General features: G+C 36.9%; 1 protein-coding gene across 1 annotated transcript; it reads right to left on the bottom strand.

Moving 5' to 3' along the window:
• Positions 1-3,249: 3,249 nt before the first annotated feature.
• On the bottom strand, positions 3,250-18,993 carry LOC143854249 (phospholipase D alpha 1). Its single transcript, XM_077364124.1, has 4 exons — positions 18,816-18,993; positions 18,489-18,618; positions 5,278-7,177; positions 3,250-3,976 (listed from the first exon to the last, which is right to left on the bottom strand). Exons 2-4 carry the CDS (start codon positions 18,594-18,596, stop codon positions 3,543-3,545), a joined length of 2,442 nt encoding a protein of 813 aa, XP_077220239.1. The 5' UTR covers positions 18,597-18,618; positions 18,816-18,993; the 3' UTR covers positions 3,250-3,542.
• Positions 18,994-20,577: the final 1,584 nt, after the last annotated feature.

Below are 20,577 nucleotides of genomic sequence, written 5' to 3'. Positions count from 1 at the left end.
TCCTTAACTTAGGTTTAGGGACTTTAACTATAGATCTATAGCCCATTGCCCACGCAAAGTGTGCCTAAAAAAGCGCCAATAAAGCGCCACTATGCGCCCTATAGCCCATTGCCCACGCCGCGCGCGCGCGTGTGCGAATGGTGCGTTGCACCGTCCCGCGGGTCCAACCATGGGTTCAACCCAATGTGCAATCAAACAAGTAATAGAAAAGTGTAGTGCTTTATAAGCCCTTTTCTTTCTTTTCTCTCATCCGGTACGGGATTATCTTTTCAACTACACCTACATCCTTTTGTAAAAGCAAATCTTTCCAAGAAAACATTTTCTTTTTCCCAAACGCTTTTGATAAAATATTTTCCAAAACACTAAAACATGCAAAATAAATGATTTTTAAAATCCAAAATCACTAACAGTAAATAGGTTGTGCGCCAAAAACCATTTCCATAGGATGATTCTAACCCTCCGATCTAAAGAGGGACTCACATTATGGAAACTTCTATAGATTGGATGGTTGGGATCATCCTATGTAAATGATTTGTGGGGCACAACCTATTTACGTTCTGGCCCATCAATTGGACGATTTGGATCATCCTATGGTGGAGGATGTACAGTCCCTTTTGAATAATAAGGGGTGAATTCATCCTAGAAGGGGGTGAATTTATCACCACCTTTGGTTTTCTTCTGTTTTTATATTCTCTGCATCTTTTAAACACACTAGTTATATTACACGTGGACGTATATGATGGGCCATTCATTATGATGACCCTCATTATCGAGGTTTAACATGGACCCCGAACAGTCCGATCAATAGAACGTATTTTTCACCCGAACCGTCCAATCAGTGGAACGTATTTTTAAAAGGTGGACCCTCATTATCTAGGTTTAACATGGACCCTGTTCAAACATTGTACATATCCCCTTTAAAAGGTGGTGCTCAACGAACACTTCTCATTAGATGTTGCACTCTACAATGAAATCGGATAAGACCTGACATTTTATTACCGGTGAAGGTTTGTAGTGGATGTCGAACTCTCCAATCTCCACCGACCAGTTGACCAACCACCCAGATGTGTCTAGCTTCTTAAGGATCTTACTAAGTGACTAGTCGGTCAATACGTTGACGATGTGGGCTTAGAAGTAAAGTCTCAGGTTCTGAGCTACGATTACTACGACATAAGCCGACTTCTTGATTTTCTGGTATCTCGTATCGGCGTCATGCTATACTTTGCTAATGTAATGATTGGCTTCTCGGGATTCCCTTCTTCTTTAGGCTCTGGCTTTGTGAGGAAGAGGCAACAAGCCGAGGTATTCCTTGAGATATTCGAAGGATTCTTGGCATTCTTCTATCCACTGGAATTCCTTCACGCTTCTCAGAGCTTTGAAGAATGGAAAGCACTTCTCAGTAGATTTGACATGAATTGGAGATATAATGAGAATGTTATTCGACCTATTATTAGATTGGTTGAAAAACCCCGAGCAAAATCGCTACATGTTGCTGAAGAATAAACCGTGTAGAACAAAAATTTTGCTGAAACCCAAGATTCCTATGGACTAATTGATTTTAATGTGATTTAATAAACACAAATATAAATCTCTTTAAGTTGCTGTAGAGAAGAACTCGTCTGCTTGATCTACTCCTAGAAAATTCGCCGACGATCTAATTGACGCGAAACCGCAAGTTGAATCGATGGATTCCTTTGTTGTACAAAGGATGTTGTAAACAGCTCTTTGTTTACTTTTTGTAAACAACTCTCTGTTTACTTTATAATCTGATCTAAATAAAATTATAATATGTGAATATGTATTTAGATCAATAGAGCTTGGTTGGATGTTTGTCTTTGACTTAGAAAAGGCAAAACCAGTTAATGGAATCGAAGAAGAAGAAGAGAAAGACTTTGAGTTGTCTCTACCAATTTCCAGCACATGGAATTATGGAAGAGCTCATGAAAACTCCAGCCATATGTCTTGTATTTATAGAGTTTTCAATTTCCTTACACAGAATCCAAAGTTTCTAGAAAATTCTTAAAAACAATGGAAACTAGCCACAATTAGAAGCTCCAATTTGAAAACAAGCTAATTTGCTTTTTCAAAAAAATTTGATTTTCAAATCTGATCTGCAAGACATTATCTGAAAATCAATATTTGTGGCAATTCCCTTCACCCTTGCTGCTCCTCGACCTTGCTGCTGTAGGAGCCAGACGTTCCTCCCTCCCTCCCTCGTACAACATGAGCACGGGATGATTGATGTATTTTGTATCCAAATCCAAATACAAACACATGAGGTATCAAAATGTGGCCTTAGGGTTCGGTGTTTATGGTGACTAGACGAGGTGTGAAATCACCTCCCTGCCTCTAGCCGATCCTTATCTCTTGGCATCATGTGTCCGGCCCCGATTGGGTGCTGATTTTTTACCCCAACAGGTCCAACTGCATAGAAGAAAAACTAAAAGCATCAGACTTCTGGATGTGATTTATTTATACGGCGGTGCTGTGATAATGATGATTACCGAGAGATATGAGGGTTACTTCCTTCCACCAAGAGAGAAGGTACTTGCAGGTGGGGGTAAAGTGAGATAGAATGTTACGTATTTTTTGGTATTAAATAAATCAGTTATTTTTTATTGGTAGGATCTTTTCAGTTTGGTAGGATAAGGTTTATCTTTGTAAATAAAGTCAATAGAGGCTATTTTCTAGGGTTGTTGCTATCTTTTAGGAGTTATATACGACTCGTATTTGGTAGTTATATTTAAGCACTTATCAATAATAGAAAAGGCAGCAGAGATTTTTTTTCATGTTCCCCTTTATCTTGGTGCAATCTCCCATATGAGATTATCTATCTCCTTCCTCTTGAGCAGTGCCTTGTGAGACACCACAGCTCGAGGACACAGAAAACGCTTCCTCATTGAGGAATCTATTTTATGAACGTAACATAGAAAGACAACCTTTATGAGAGGGGTTTAAATAGAGGTTTTAGTTGTTATTCCTGCTGCTGGGGTGCCTGGGCATGCTTTCATTGTTGCTCTCGCAGCCAACGAGAGTGCAGTAGTAGATAAGGCGTATTCCTTTCTTATTGACACAATCAGAGCGAATCGGCCATTTCAGAATAAAGTAAAACAGCAATGAAACGATTATAGGAACTGTTGAATCCCAGTAGGTGGTGGCAATGGAAGTTATGGAGGCAATGCAAGTTATGTAGCAGAAATACTAGTGGTGGTTATTGAAACAAACTGTCTCGGAAATATTAGCGGAGCATTGGAAACAAATCGCAGTTTTTCTCCTTTGCCCAACAAAAACCTGGATTGCTAATCCAAACGCAGATAAATCCATATTTATGTAGTCAGAATCACAACCTCACAATACAATAAACACTCACCTGATTTGGGCTGCGTCTAAAGAAGCAGGCCTATTTTTCACCAGAGTCTCAGAACTTTCAGCAGTTACATAGAAGTGATTTATTCCCTAACAGCTTTACCCCTACTGCTACAGTAAAAAGGAGATGTAGCAAGGATGAGTAAAACTAGATAGTACATACTATAGCTGTATTCTTAAGTGGTGAGGATCGGCGGCAGGTATTCAGATTTGGCACCGAGAACACGAGCCTTGGTGTCTGGGAAGAACTCCATTCCTGGCAACTCCGTGACATGTCCTTCGCTCGTAACTCCAATTGGGTAACTGAGGAGGTGGCCAGGAAGGTCGCGATCCAGTGTCTCGCTTGAATACAGGTCCCAATACTTGTCTGCAATCTTGTTTACCTTTTGGACACAGTCCACACTCTGTGGCTGGACAAAGGAATCGTCGAGCATGCCAAGGTGCTCATACCACAATGCCAATCGAAAGCCGTGGATTTGTCCTCTTGCTGGCTGCCCAGCTGCCAGGTGATATGGTTGGTATGCTCCCATGGCTATCTCGGAGTCCCGGGCACCATCCATCGACCTCTGGTTAATGTTTGCCGATCCAATGATTATGTATTCATCATCCACTGCATCAAAATTCAGATTTCCAGATAAAATGAGAGATTGTGACTAATAATTAACATCGATGGACTTGAACAAGCGGCGAAGAACTCGCCAAGTTTATACAACTGGATTAGGACTTGGGGTCCTGTTAAGAACATTATAATCAGGCTACACCATGTGCTCCTAGATCCTAAATTTTGAGAATTTAATTGAGCTGACTGTTAGTAGGAGTGGTAAGATATTCGACAGAAAATAGTCCTAAGATATTCGACACAAAATCATAATGATACAATAAAGGTGGGATACATAATATTTAGAACAAAAGACAGAAAAAGTATAGCTGAGCTGAAATCTTTTAGAACAAATAATATTTTTAGTAGAAAGAGACTTCGGAATAATTGATTGTTCTGGAAACATTCAGAGTAAATTGATGTTCTCTTAACAGAACATGATCTATAACGTATCTATTTGTATAATATAAAAATAACCCTCAGATCACTAAATATACTTCAGATTTCTAACAAGTCAATGACAAACCAAGTGACTTTTATTAAAAACAATAATAAAGAAAATTTAAAACAATCAGGCTAAATCAGGTTGCCTACGCCTCCACTTGATGAACCAGTTTTTGGGGCATTGACGAAAAATCTAGATGAAAAGCATTTTCATGAGCATCAATAAATTGAGTTCAATCAGGCTGCCTTCGCCTACACTTGATGAACCAGTTTTTGGGCATTGACGAAAAATCTAGATGAAAAGCATTTTCATGAGCATCAATAAATTGAGTTCACATAATTGATACGCAATAAGAAGCAGAACTTTTAATAGGCAACTTCAACAATCTGCTTCAAAAGAGAAGCAAAATTAAAAATAGGCTACTGATATTGGCAGTACCATGTTTTTGATAATTGAACTAACTCGTCTTTTATTATATAAACATCTGTCAAAGGCTATTACAGTTCCCAAAAAGCTCTTATAGTCCAATTAATAAAGGAAAGACAAGCAGAGTTTGTGCAATTATCAAAACATGATAGTACCAATATCAGTAGCCTAAAAATAGTATGATTTCCAAGAGAACTTAGAAGAACCTACTCAGTTGTAAACATGTAATCAATGTCCAAAAACAAGCCGATCTTATTGGAACACAACCAAGTTGACTGGATTTGCTCATGGCCAGTGGTTAAGTCCAAACTCTAATTCTACTTGGATGACTTCTCATAAAATCATCAAGTTTTAATGACATGGCAAAAATCAAATTCAGAAATTAAAAGGCATATTTCTGAGTCTTATATTCCAAATTTCAATGTCAAAGCAAATTGCGTACCTATCATCATCTTGGCATGAACGTAGATCATAAACCGCCGGGCCTGCTGAGTTCTTATATAATCTGTATCTGGCTCTGGTTTCTCCTGAGGTTCATACTCCCCACTCCTCTTCGTCTCCCGATTCCCAAGACAGAAAAACGTCAAATATTCCTTAGGGTTTGCCTCCAGCCCCTTTGCATGGAGGGCCTGAGCAATGTCAGTATACATCATATCCATTGTCCTTCTCTGCCAATCTAAGATTGCCTGCACAGAGCCAGTCTCTGGTATCCCCTCTGGCCACATTGGAACCACGACGTAGACTGTGAACCGTTCGCCTGCCTCAATTTTGCTGACAATTTTTAAAGAAAGTTCCTTCGGAATAAGGTGCAACGCACCGATATCTTCAACCTTGATGTCATCCGCTTTCCACCCAAAACAACTACCAAGGAAATATTGGTTTTCAATGTAGATAAAATCCTTCGCTCGGCGTATGGCATTTATATACGCATCTTGAATGCTACGATCAATTATGTTATCCTTTCCACTAACAAGTCCCGCTCTAGCCGCATCCTCAGGTGTCTCGGGGAATCCAAAAGCCGCTCCTCCATCAATTGATCGAAATAACTGAACATTCCATGTTTCTCTGTCATCTGGGTACATAACAGGAGAGGGGGGGATTATGATATCAGCAAGATCTCTAAGCTGAATAAGGAGATCTTTCCCCCCTTGCTTTCTCCATCTCTGCTCAAAGTTGAACAAGACATCCCAAGCAATGGGCCCTTCTAATCGGCAATGGATGTCATGCCAGGGTTCTCGTGGGCCACCTTTCTTGATTGAAGCACCAGTAAAGTTGGGCTGATGGAAATCGGCGTGGTGGGCCGTGTCCAAGGTCCTGAAAAGAGAGTGGAACTGTGTATCATATCGTCCATCGCAAAGATCAATTCCCCCCACAAAACTCACAATCCTCCTCTGTTGTGATCCTTGGCTAGGCAGGTCACTGTCCACCACCACAATTTTCTGATGGTGAGTGAACATGGTAGAGATCTCCAAGTCTTGAACTATGCTCCCTCCATCGTCAGGGTTACGCGGGCACAAAACACAGTTCACATCTGTGCCACGGAAATAATTTCCAGTTTCTTCGTCATGGGTGGCCATCAGTCCATCCTTTTTCAATAAGCCAACAGAGGTTCTGTCATCCCACACAAGCATGAGAACTCTAACGCCTTCGCTAGCCTTCCTCTTGAGAAGCTCTCCAAGAGTCTCATCTCCTCCTGGCTTTTGTCTCTTTGAGTCCCTGATCAAAGTGATCTCAGTGTATACGGACCATCCAGTAATGTAAATCAAGTGTTTCGCATTAGTAATAGCATCAAAGATATCCTCCCAGCACCTATGGGGCTCATAATACTTCCCACCAGCCAGAGGGATTTTGGGGATAAAGTTGTCGGGTACGTGGGAATCTTGGTACAGTGAGAGTTTGCATCCCTGTCTCTGCGTGAAGAATGTGTAAGGGACACCAGGGAATTTAGGGCTCCTTATACCTCGCGCCCAATTACGGTCTTGGCTAACATCGAAGTATTGTAGTTTCACATGTATCTTAGCACCTCCACTTATAGGCTTACGGTTATCATTGCATATATCCACCCACCTATCCACTTCCGCTCCATTTAGTAGTTCCTCAACAGGAACATATGCTCTTCCGATTAGAGACGCTCCGATCGGATTAGCATCTTTAACACTAAAGATAACATCAGCGACCATATGAGCACAATAGATGTGAAAGGACTCATACCATCGGGGGTTAACAGGTTCATTATCAATGCGTCGGGTCCGTCCAACTCTAGCTTTTTGTAGGTCGATAGTCGCATAGACTTTAGTAGTTCCTTTGCCAAAACCAACAGTCTCCTCAATGCCTTCCACAAGCTATAAAAAGAATTTTCAGGTGATAAACAAAAATTAAAATCCAAGTGTGAGTACAGGAAGAGTATTAGAAGAAAGAAACAGAGGAAGCCATTCAATTTGGTCCTTAAAGATACGAAAACCTTAGGGCGGCAAAATGAAACTCTCTTGATCCAGGAGAAACCATTCACAAACCTTCTCTTTGATACAGTTGGGGTCTCCAAATTTCCAGTAGAAAGAAAAAATCAAGACCCAGAGTAAAGAAAGTATAACAAAAGCAATTAAAACAAAATGATTTTCATAAGAAAAAGAATGGATTTCAGAACAGAGGTAACCAGAGTTAAAGATGGAAAGTTCTGGCAATCAAATCATGGATATCAACCACCAAATCTGTTCCAATTATCGATACCTTATGAAGTGCAGGAAAAAGATTCTAGGTACCAAAACGAAATTCAAGAAAACTTTATTTGAGAAAATTCACACAAACTCCAAAGCAATTGAATGAGAATTTGCATGTATCTTCCCCATTTTATGTATATTTGAGCCATCAAGGGCTTTCAATAACATAATCGTCACAGGCATTAGCCAAAGCATTTAGGCAGTAAGATGCTGCGAAGGGGGCTGACATCTAGGCCTAGGTCACTTTGGCGTCCTAGGAATAGGTAACCATCTAGATCTGTAGGCAACCATAACATACCACACAAGGGAAAAGAAAACTCATGTTTCCTCTTAAATAATGGGGAAACGGAAATAGATGGAGGTCATTGATTTATTACAACCTCACATGGAGGTTGGGGAAGAAGAACAACATGTGAGAGCATTCTAAAGTTATTAAAATATACACAAGGAAAGAAGAGACTGTTTGTGACTGAGGGTTGGGACATAGAAAAGAGCCAAGAAAGACGGGAGAAGCTGCCGTTTGTGTGTGTGTGTATGTGAGCGCGCGCGCGCGTGTGTGTGTGTGTGTGTGCGTGTGTGTGTGTGTGTGAGAGAGAGAGAGAGAGAGAGAGAGAGAGAGAGAGAGAGAGAGAGAGAGAGAGAGAGAGAGAGAGAGAGAGAGAGAGAGAGAGAGAGAGAGAGAGGAATCACCTTGATGCAGTCTACTTCAAAGCCTTTTCAAATCAGCTGTAAGTTCGAACACAGTCGACGCAATTTGGGCGCAGTTTCAAATGCTACTTCGAAGTTTATTATGTTTAGTTGTCTATTTTATTTTAATGCGGACCATCAATGCAACAGCTTAGTTATGATTTATATTTCAAGTTTTATTTTGGCGGATCATCAGTTACTGTTCATGAAAACAGTTTCACGAACAGTAATAAGCATTTTTTTTTTTTTTTTGATATACAGTAATAAGCAGTTCTAGTCCTATTAGGATTCTATTACACAGAAATAAGGGTTTTATGTATATGTAACTATCTGAGTTTTTAGAAGGAAATTTTTATGAGTTTTTTAATAAAAAAGAGAAGGTATTGAGAACAGATTTGGCTTAGCCGGAAGCGTGAAGAACAAGGGGTTGAACACTGTCGACCTCCGATCCAGTAGCCATGCAATCCACAAAGGGTGCTTTTCGAATCCGTAACACAGAAGATAAAATCATGATTTTCTCAAGAAGAAAGAAAGGGAGATTTATTTAAAAATCGTGCCAACAGCCCTTGTATGTAGGCTTATAAATAAGCTATAACTTCCCATTCTAAACAAACTCCTATTACTTATATTTTACTAGAACTCAAACTTACTAAATGGACTTAGACTCAACTATCTACATTCTCTACCGTCCTAAACAACAAAGGATAGTTGGACTTAATATAGTAAAGAGAAACACATTGCAATTGGCAACTTCCTCTAGAGACTTGTTGGCTTTCATTTTTTTCCCCTCAATCCTTATCGCCATATGCTAAGAGATGTAGATAAGTCAAGATTTCAGTTCGTGTGTCTGTTCTAAAGAAGAGATCCTCCATTCAAAATCCCCATTTGTTTTCTGTGATATTTTTGTTGATAGATCAGTCGTACGGTGTAATCTACAAGGGTCCGATCAGTTTTCTACTTAAAAATATACCTTCTTGGATTTGCTTACAATTGAAGGTAAATTTGTTGGAAATTTTCAAAATGTTTTGAGTTAAGTCAAAAGGAAGAGAAAATTAAAACAAATTTTCAGAGAGGAACGGTCGACCGGGGGTTCCAGGGCGACCGCGGATTGGAACCTGGAAATATATGTGATTTCCAGAAAGGTATGGCCGGTCGACCGCGGTTATTTGGATTGAGAAAAAATAAAGAGATAGAAACATGTTGGCGGGCGACCGCGGATGTTCGAAAAATCTATCCGTTGAGAGAAAATAGACATGGCTTTTCACTTCATTTTTTCAACTTTTCTTCATGTCTTTTGCTTCCCAACGGTCATGGATGATTTTCAAACACAAGAGACACTTTGTGGATGATCCAAAACCTTTAAATTGCAAAGATGTGCGATCGAATGGTTATTATTCAAACCAATCCAAGAGATGTCTTGAAGGGATGTTTCCCTTAATGAAAAGACATCTATGGCTCTATAAAAAGAGCAGAAAATCTGTCTTTTTGTAGAGAGTTATTGCTGGATTTTTTTCTTATGAAATCCCCTACTTTTCTTGTTTACTCTCTTGTTTTGAAAAGATTGAGTTTTATGACTAAAAACTGTTTTACTGCAGAAATAGTTTTAGTGAATTTCTCTAAGGCTTGTAATTCTTAAAGGGCGTTTTGGGTTTGATTCCGCTTGTGCAAAGCGTCGTCAAACATTTGTAGGACATTCCTACAAGGCTTCATTGTATCTTGGAGGCAATTCGCGGATCCCTGTTGCACACTACTGGTGGGGGTGAATATTGTCTTAAGGAAAGCGATTACACGCCTTGAAGCATCACTGATTTTGATCTTAAATCTCCATCAGCCACAGTTCCCACCAACAATCTTAAGACAATATTGTGAAGATCTTGAAGGCATGTTTTCAAGAAGACAAGATGATGAATTGGATACAATGGTATGGTACTTTCGTTGGACTTGTTACATAAGGTATGTTCTTCGGATTATAAATCATGTTTGATTTGATTAAGTTAAGCATAGAGAATTATGTTTAATTCTATATGCCTTATGATGTCTTCTTATTTCTCTTACAAGAAAGAAATCCACCATATTGAAATGACTCACAATAGTACGTGTTTCAAGGAGGTTTAATTCTCTTAAAAAATTGACTTTATGTCAATACTTAGAGAGAAGTAGAGTGTAAAACTTTTACCTCTAAGATGGTTGAATCTCTTAGGAAAATTGACTTGAATGTCAATTATTAGAGAAAGTAGAGTATAAACTCTTACCATCGTATACACGGTTAATTGGTGAATAAGTAAGAAAGGGTATAAATAACACTTTCTTGTTTAAAGATGTAATTCTTGTTAAGAGGGAAATTTATGTGAAGATATATGTAAGGCATATGAAAATGTTCACTTTCAATTTGAAATGTCATTAGGACATAATAATTGAGAAAAGTGAATGTTATCCATGTATGATATAGTTAATGTTATAACCTATTATTCCTTGGTTGGAAATTGGGAAAGAGAAACAGACATGTAAGTGTTCTTGATAAGAACATGTATGGCTTGGTTTTCCTTGTGGTCAAAGGATAAGAGATGTTTAGAATAGATTTATTCTAAGAAAATTCCTTGATATTTCTGATTTAAGTTGTTTGTTTGAAAATAAAGATATAGTAGTCTTTAGTGACACTTTTGATAAAGTGGGAATAAACTTGTTTTAAATAAAAACAAGTGATATTTTTCAAGGATGGTTTGGAAATATCTTTTAAGGATAGTTTGAGAATAAACGGCTGTAAATTGTTGATGTTATACAAGTAAATTCACATACTTGTTAGTATGAAGTGTTATGTCATGATTAAGAATGATATGTTGCATGTTTAATCTTGATATCGTTTGAAAACTTCAAATATGATATCACAGAATGAAACATGGTTATCATTAGAAAATGCATGTTTTTATACTTTCTAAAGTATAAATTATTTTCAAAATGAATATTTAATCTATTCATGGTGATATGCATATGATGGTCTTTAATAAAGTATATGAAAAATCATGATAAGTTACCTAAGTTTGGTATATGCATCTTTTCTATATTATAAAGATGAGTTTTAGTCAAAACTTTTAGAAAATCAAAATGAAATTAAAATAAAGTATCTTATGCATAATATTAGGGACATTACCACTTTCTTGATTCTGTTGAAATATGTGAAATAAGTTTTGACTTATAATATACTTAGATGAAGTAATGAAGCAAAACTAATGAATAGGATATTAACAGAAATCCTAGCTAGTGGGTAAGTTTTACCAAACTCTAAACACATCTTGTATATCCTTATCAGATTTGGAAGAAAGTTAAACTTTTCTTAGGTGATCTTAAAGGAAGAAATTATAAGAAGGTTAATTTCAAATTCCCAAATACAAGAAAAAGTTAGGAAGGAAGGGTATTAAGTGCATATTTGTAGATATGAAAGTCTACATCCTTAAGAACTAGAATTTGATGTTCTATGTGAGGTCACAAAGTTGTAGACCTTTGGGTTGTAATTTTTTGAGATTAAATTCTCCTATGTCCAAAAGTTGTAAGATTTAATCCATTCTAAAATCATTACAACGGTATAAAGAAGAGATACCCAGTGAATAATAATAAGGAAATAAAAGATAATATGATCTTGTTTTCATAGTTTCTTTAGTAGGAAAAACTAAATAATCTTAAACTTCCATCATGATAAATCTGAGAGTAGAGTCTAATCCTCAAGGTTATAAAGAGGAATTTATGTATCTAGATTCTATTGTAGAATGGATATAGTAATGAAGTAGACTCTGTTATGGAAGTTCTTTTGCTATAAGTGGATCTTTAAAATGATCAAAACCAAGATCAAGAGATATAAGTAAATAAATAATCTGAAGCAAGATGATTGCAAAAGATTTAAAAATGAAGCCAAGATAAATTGTTTTGTCAATTGGGCTTTGATTGCTTAAATTAACAACCATGTTCATAATCTCTAATAACCATAGTTATTAAATGGATGGTTGAGATAGTATCTTGAATGGTAATCTTGATGGCAAAGTATATATAAATATATATTGAATGACTTCAAGTTTTTTAGTTATTTCTAGTCTAGAAATAAGATATGCAAGTCATTGTATAATTTGCTCAATGTATGTTTACAAAGTTCAGGTCAAGTACATTAACATGTATGGATTTTGAGATTTTCTAATGGCTGAAAAGAACTATAGAAATGTCTATAGTTGGTATCCTGTAATGATAAAAGGATATGAAATGCCAGTTAGATAACTGAATACACATGAATGAGTGAATGATATGCACTCATGGTGGGGGTATATCTCCCGGGCCTCTAAAAGCAAGGATGCATAATTGATTCTATGGCGCCAGAATTCAATGCATTGGGCTTTTAGGATGACGAGGCAAATTAGCTAAGGAAATTCTAGTTTTAAATAAGCCAATGTTGTTTAAATTTCAGTAGTAGGTTCTTGCACTATTGAAGGCCTATAACCAAGTGGTAAGTCAGGATATATATGACTTAAGGTGGTTATGTAAAGCAGTTACTCACAGACGGTGAAGTAACGGATGATATATAAATTCAAACCAAAGTTTGGTTAAAAGATCTCGTGAGATGGATGGTGGCTAAATGCCATAAAGGGATGGGTTAAAGCCATTAACCAATGATCACCAATGATGGAAACTCGACTCAACGCTTGAAGAAACATCAGGTCTTCAGTTCATTGAGCCCAAGTACATCATTCGGAGTGATTGCAACCACTATAATATTATGTAAATATCATCCAAAGGAAGTGCTTGGTACCTGTAATGTGTAATCGAGGAGGATGAGCAATTGGCTCTGAATAGACTTGTAACAGGATGTTAGGGTGCTATAGTTACAGGGGCACTCTTAAGCCTACCTATGTGAGTGTGGAAGTGGTGCCGCTTCCTATGAGACTTGGATAGTCTCTAGAGCGCTCATGAAACCGAGATAAGAACACAAATCCAATACACGTGTCGGCTCTTATAAACTGCCTAATGAGATGAAAACTTATGTGTGAGATATGTTCGTTTAGCCGAATAGAATAGCTAGTTCAAAGATACCTCTACTATGCAATTCTGGCTAACTTTGATGTGTTTTCACTAAGTGAATGTTCAAATCGTGAGATACCTTCATTTATGCGTAAGGTTTCCAAGCCTGATGAGAAAACTTTCTTTGATTTTGAAAATGGTGGGGGATTGTTGGAAATTTTCAAAATGTTTTGGGTAAAGTTAAAATATTTGAAGTGTTTTTATCAAAAGGAAGAGAAAATTAAAACAGATTTTCAGACAGGGCCGATCGACCAGGGGTTCCCAGGCGACCACAGATTGGAACCTGGAAATATATGTGATTTCCAGAAAGGTATGGCCAGTCGACCGCGGTTATTTGGATCGAGAAAAAATAAAGAGACAGAAACATGTCAGCGGACGACCTCGGTAGTCTGGTCGACCGCGGATTTTCGAAAATCTATCTGTTGGGAGAAAATAGACATGGCTTTTCACTTCCTTTTTTCAACTTTTCATGTCTTTTGCTTCCCAACAATCATGGATGATTTTCAAACACAAGAGACACCTTGTGGATTATCCAAAACCTTTAAATCGCAAAGAGGTGCGATCGAATGATTATTATTCAAACCAATCCAAGAGATGTCTTTGAGGGATGTTTCCCTTAATGAAAAGACATCTATGGCTCTATAAAAAGAGCAGAAAATCTGTCTTTTTGTAGAGAGTTATTGCTGGATTTTTCTCTTATGAAATCCCCTACTTTTCCTGTTTACTCTCTTGTTTTGAAAAGATCGAGTTTTATGAAAACAGTACACTAAAAATTGTTTGACTGCAGAAACAATTTTAGTGAATTTCTCTAAGGCTTGTAATTCTTAAATGGCGTTTTGGGTTGATTCCGCTCATGCAAAGTGTCGTCAAACATTTGTAGGACATTCCTACAAGGCTTCATTGTATCTTGGAGGCAATTCGTGTATCCCTGTTGCACACTACTCGTGGGGGCGAATATTGTCTTAAGGAAAGCTATTACGCGCCATGAAGCATCACTAATTTTGATCTTAAATCTCCATCAGCCACAGTTCCCACCAACAAAATTGCTATAATTTTCCTGCAGTAATCTATTTCTTAGGAGTCCATTTGGTTGCACCACAAATAAGGAAATCGAACGACATAGTTTCCTTTCCTAGTATTGTTTGGTTGCCATTTACTATTTGTATGACAGTCCTTGTCAGCTATAAACTTTTCGAATGAAAACCATTTTTTACTGTTTGGCTTTCCTCTCAAAGAAAGTGGAAAAGGAAAGTGAAAAAAATGGTAATCTGGTTTCCTTTCCTTCTATTTCTATATTGCGTACATCCAAATCGACCCTAGGTTAGGTATTTCCACATCAGAATATATTAGTTGAAATTTAAATCAAAAGCAACCCATCGACTCTTGAACCTTGTTTTCTAGTAAAAGCATTATCATTTTTGGTATCAGAGTGTCAATCGTAGAATCGTGGTACATTAGCCTTGCTTATGCTGGGGTTGTTCCTTTTTGTTGTTTATTTCAAATCTCTTCAGAAGATCGAAACATAATCTTGAGAGTGTATAACTCCACCAATACATGCATATGGGTTAGATTATTGTGACGGTCAATGGCCATATGACAATGGAATATGAGTCATTTTCCTACTTCTATATCGCATAGTAAACATTTAAATGCTATTTATTTAATGTACAAGTATAGTGGCATTATATAGGCATAGATACTAAAGATATATAGTTCTCGTATTACTAAATATCCTGACCTATTATCAGTTTTCTTATTAATAAGTTGTCAATTTTCCCAAGTGTCCCTATACAACTAGCCCTTTGGTGCCTAGGTAATCAAGGGAAGGGATACATGGAAAAAAGGATGAGTATGCTCAGTAAGATAAGAAGACAATATATCAGGGCCAGGATGGTCAGATATTTATTATAAATGAATGTAAAATTGAAAAATGTACACTCCCTAAGATCCTAACTATTCTGAATTACATGCAAAAACAATTTAAGCTTTCTGCCATCTGAATCAATGATTGAAAATTATTTGCTATATATTGACTTGGTAGAGTCAACCTAATTTTAACACTTCAATGTAAGTGACAATCTGAAAAACTCAGCCCAGTCAATTACAAACCCATTCTACTTAGTGAAGTCGATGGCATATTTATTCAACTCAAGGGAGTTGACGAAAAAAATATTTTGATTCATCTGCGTAATCTCTTGTTTGGCTAGGTGAAGTCATACATGTCACCGGATAATTCAATTTCAATGTCAAATGTCATGTCTAAAGTTGAATCAGTCAAATCAACTCGCCTAGGATAATGGAGACTCCATGTCCAAGTCTACATTTTCAAACAGTGATCTTAAACAAGTCTTTCTTGTGTGAAGATGGGAGTATAAATTGATGAATGACTCCCTTGGCAATCCAGGACCGGCAGGTATTGGTGGTGTTTTGAGAAACTCCCTTGGAGAGGTGTTGTGGTCTTTCATCATTGGGACCGCAGATGCCACGGAGGCGGAAGTGAAAGCGGTTCATCAACGATTGAAGTTGCTTGCTAGAGACCGGATGGAATATGCAATAGTAGAAGGAGACTCTATGATCGTAATTAGGTGGCTAAACAAAACCCGTAAGGTTTGATTATCTTTTTGAGGAGATGTATGATTGGATGGCTTGCCTCTATGGTTTTTCTCTGAACTTTGACAATCTCGGTCGGTGATTGATAAAAAAAGCCTATCATTTTCAAAAAAAAAAAGGATGGATGAATGAATGACTGTATAGAAAAGCATGAAAAAAGACTGTTATAAGAGATGGATAATAAAATGATGGAGAAGATTACTACTAAGATAGAACCTACTAGAAACCTTACAACTTTTCAAATACAGGTAGAGAAGTAGACAAAATTCTTCATTAAATATGCTTTTACAAGAAATGATTAAGCATAGTGAAATTCTAAAGCTTTCAACAAACCGCAAAAAGTTTTTCTCATTGTTTCTCAGCATTTTGGCACTTTCACTTTGAAAACACAACTAAAGTAATGAAGTTCATTTAGGGCCCGTTTGGATACCTCATATTTTGTATTTGGATTTGGAATTGAGTTTTGGGTACAAAATGAATAGATCTGACAGCTCATGTTGAGGGAGACAGAGGGAAGGGGGTACTTCGTGCTGTAGGGGAGAGGTTGAGGAGCCAAGAGGGTGAAGGAAACTGCCACATCTGTGGATTTCCAATTACTTATCTCCACAGCTTATTTGGAAATCTGATTTTTTTCACTGTCAGTGGCTGAATTGGAAATTCAAGGATTTGATCCGGATCCAAATGTTAACGCAAAAAGGGCTGCAAATGTGAGAATTCCAAATCAAAATCTTTTCGGCATCCAAACGGGCCCTTAATGGATTTTCAGAATTAAAATACTTAACAAGGATGGCCTCCGGGAAAAAATTGCTGCTTTTTTTCATTTCTTTCACAATTAATAATGGTTTCATATAAAAAGTTATTGTACATTGAGAGTGGGGTTCCACACAAAAGCAAATAGTCCCACATCGGATAAGTGAAATGGACGGGGATGGGTTATAAGGGAATGGGCACCCTCCCTCTAACGGCTAGCTTTTAGGGGTGAGTTCTACCCGGTTAAAATTCCCTACAAATGGTATCAGAGCCCAGGGCCGTGGTAACCCCGGTTTGCCTCAGAGGGTGTGAGTGCGTGACTGTCCCTTGGGGAAGATCTCGGAAACCCCGGTGTAGGATCTCGTGGTTCCCACGTTGCCACCGCGTGGAGGGGCAAGATTGCCACATTGCTTCATCGTGGAGGGGGAGATTGTTTGGGTTCCATGCAAAAGCAAATAGTCCCACATCGGAAAAGTGAAATGGATGGGGATGGGGAATAAGGGAATGGGCACCCTCCCTCTAACGGCTAGCTTTTAGGGGTGAGTTCTACCCGGTTAAATTCCCTGCAGAGAGTTTAAACAGTTCTGTAAACTGCCAGCATTACGAGCAAAGATAAATAAGAAAAGAAAGTTAAAAAAGAAGAAAGAAACAGAGGTATCATACATGACACCACTTCAGAACTCTTCTCTAAGTGGATACACTTTCAGGTCGATATTGGAAGTTCCCAATGAAATCTTAAACATGATATATTTCTGAGCATTCTAATATACTTGTAAATTTTACAATTTTCATAAGCATAATCAAAATAATATAATTAATAAGCACAAAAAGAGAAACAATAGTAACTTCATAAACTCATAATGAATCAGAAAAATCATTTTTCAACTCTAAACTTTATAGATCAACGTTCAAAAACTTGGACTAATTGGTATACCAAATTCCAAGATCGACTTTTCCAACCCCAAGTCAACAAAAATATAACTAATTGTATAATATAATCGAAATATTAAAAATGTAAATATGACCTTGGGCATTTCATTTTATGTCTTTTTTCTGACTCAGAACTTGGATCCTAGCCAAATAGAGTCGGCTAGAATGAGTTACTGAGTTTATCAGCAAATTTTATGCATAGCAATAAATCTAAAATGCCCAGCATGTACTGTCTTAATTCAACACAACCAAGAACACAGGAGAAACACAAAGAGATACAAATCGTTCAGCGAAATTCAAAAAAGAAAAAACAAAGAAAAGAAAAAAGAAATTCTTTACATGATCGATATTCACGAAATAACAAAGAATTATAAAAAAATTTTACTTAAGGGTAATTACTGATACAAATCATGGAAAACCAAATTTTGCCGTTTTCCCTTATTTTCAAAAAGGAATTTCTTTTACTTTCCATTCCCCTGCCTATTTGAGAGGAAAGTAAGACAGTGAAAACCAGCATTAGGAAAATCTACAGTTACAGCCGACAAGAACTGTCATGTGAATAGCAAATAGCAACCATACAATGCAAGGAAAAGGAAAATATGTCCTTTTACTTTGATTTTCCTAATTTTTGGAGCAACCAAACACAGACGTTTCAAACTTTTCCCTGTCAAACTAATTTTACATAAACTGTAATAAAATAAAATAAAAGAAAAGGAAATGCTATATCACTGCCGCACTCCTCACTTTATTAAAAAGTATAGGATGATCCAAACCGCTTAATTAAAAAAAAAGGGAAATGATATATCACTGAAAAAACACAAATCCAAATTAAAGTGGAAAAGGAAAAAACACAAAACAATATATTGCTTCATTTTTTTTCCAAACCTTTCAATTCACTTACTTTCCGGATGAATTTGGGAGCACCTCCAGAAGCTCTGTTAGGATGCCTTAGTGAATTCGCCTCGAAGATCGTGACATGAAGTGTTCCGTGGAGCAGAATCTGAGCCATATGTACCTGTGCTAGAAATATTCTGAAAGCAAAAGCTCTGAAAATCAGCAGATCTTTAGAGCAAGAAGTTTCACAAGAGAGATCAAGTTGAAGAAAGAGATATTGTTACTAAAGAAAATTGATCGAGATCTGGACTTGAAGAAAGAGTTTGGAATAGAAGGATATCTTGAGAGAATAATAGAACTTTTTTTTTTTTATGGGCTAGTAATAGAAATTGACCTGAGAAAGAAAATGGGGAAGAAAAGACTTCATTGAAGCAGAGGGAATTCGGGGAATGGGATACGTTGAATGAAAGGGGGGAGATCGAAAGAGATCAGATCTGAAGATTTGAAGGCACGCAAGGAGAGACCATTTTTTAATTGTTCTAGTTTTGAGCGTAGACTCTTTTTTCTCCGTATTTGTATTCAAATATTCTGTGGCTTTCTAAAGACATAGATGTCCATTTCCAATTGGTTAGATTTATTTAATAATATAGCGGGTATGCCCGACGAAATACGCGGACAGAAAAAAGTAACATGGCCCACGTCTTTGGATAAAGCATTAATTTTTTATTTTATTTTGAGAGAATGACAAAAAAAATAAGGGCTTTGATATGACAATCACCTGTCAATGGGGGAGACTTGGAAATGACCAATCCAGAGTATTTTGACGAGAATACCCTTAGATACGTTTTTCTCTCTCCCTCTCTCTCTCCTCCTATCAAATCAAATTTTAGGGTATGATGATTACTTTCAGCTGTTGTATTTTAAATTTTGAGAAACCCAAAGCTCTTTACAGTATACACCCACTCACCTCTCTCTCTCTCTCTCTCTCTCTCCGGCGGTCTTCTCCGGCACTCTCTCTACCTCTCGCTGGTCCTCTCTCTCCCCGCCATCGGCACAAAAGAGGTTGGTACCCCTCTCACTGTGACTTTATTTTTTTGAAATGGGTTTTTTTTTTTTTTAAATGGCCTCATTGTGACTTTCTCCTTCACTTTTGTCAAAGATCAATGGTTTAAATCAATAATTTCTGAAACATTAATGGTTTAAACCACTAAGTTTTGGAAAAAATGGTTTAAATCAATATTTGTGAGAAATCGCTTTTTAAAACCCTTAATATATTGAAAATCAGTTGTAATTTTTCAAAGATCAATGGTTTAAAGCAATAGTTTCTTAGAAATTTAATTTTAATGTTTAAACCACAAATTTTTAGAAAATCAATTGGAAAATTCCTAATTTCTGCAAAATCAATGGTTTAAAAATACAGTTTGTAAGAAGTTATTGATTTAAACCACTAAGTTTTGAACTATTAATGGTTTAAACCAATACTTTGGGTGAAATATCTGCTTTAAAACTTAAAATCTGTTGAGAAAACCCCTAATTGTTAAACAATTAATGGTTGAGAGCAACAATTGATAATAAGTTATTGGTTTAAACCCACGGATTTTGTAAATATGTTGATAAAGACCTACATTTTCACCGATCAATGGTTTAAACTTATAAGTTCACAGACATTATTGGTTGAAACCCCTAAATTGGGAGAAATCATTGGTTTAAACCCGTAATATTTCTGAAACCGCTTAAGAAAACCTCTGATTTTTAAAAAATCAATGGTTTAAAACCTATAGTTTCTAACACATTATTAGTTTAAACCCCTACAGTTTGACAAATAAATGGTTTGAAGCAATCATTTGTTAAGGATCAATGATTTAAACCAGTAAAGTTTGAGAAATCAACGGTTTAAACAAATAACGTGTGAGATGTGATTGGTTTAAACTGCTAATATTTTAGAACTCAGTTGAGAAAACCACTAATGTTTCAAATATCAATGGTTTAAATCAATAATTTGTCACAGATGATTGGTTTACACCACTAAAGTTTGAACAATCAATTGTTTAAACCAATAATGTGTGAGATATCATTGGTTTAAACCACTAATATTTTAGAACTCAGTTGAGAAAACCTCTAATGTTTCAAATATCAATGGTTTAAATCAATAATTT

Source organism: Tasmannia lanceolata, unplaced genomic scaffold, assembly GCF_043159265.1.
Source record: "Tasmannia lanceolata isolate RefF3 unplaced genomic scaffold, GAP_Taslan_0.1 ptg000003l, whole genome shotgun sequence".
NCBI lineage: Eukaryota > Viridiplantae > Streptophyta > Magnoliopsida > Canellales > Winteraceae > Tasmannia > Tasmannia lanceolata.
Note: the sequence above shows the minus strand (reverse complement) of the source record. Positions and strands in the feature narration are given on the sequence as shown.

Excerpts from the sequence above, each read along its gene's own strand:
- LOC143854249 (XM_077364124.1), bottom strand. The coding sequence starts at position 18,596 with ATGGCTCAGATTCTGCTCCACGGAACACTTCATGTCACGATCTTCGAG. Across the intron at positions 7,178-18,488 it reads CTCCCAAATTCATCCGGAAA|CTTGTGGAAGGCATTGAGGA; the intron begins GTAAGTGAATTG and ends TTCTTTTTATAG. Across the intron at positions 3,977-5,277 it reads TCATGCCAAGATGATGATAG|TGGATGATGAATACATAATC; the intron begins GTACGCAATTTG and ends ATTTTGATGCAG.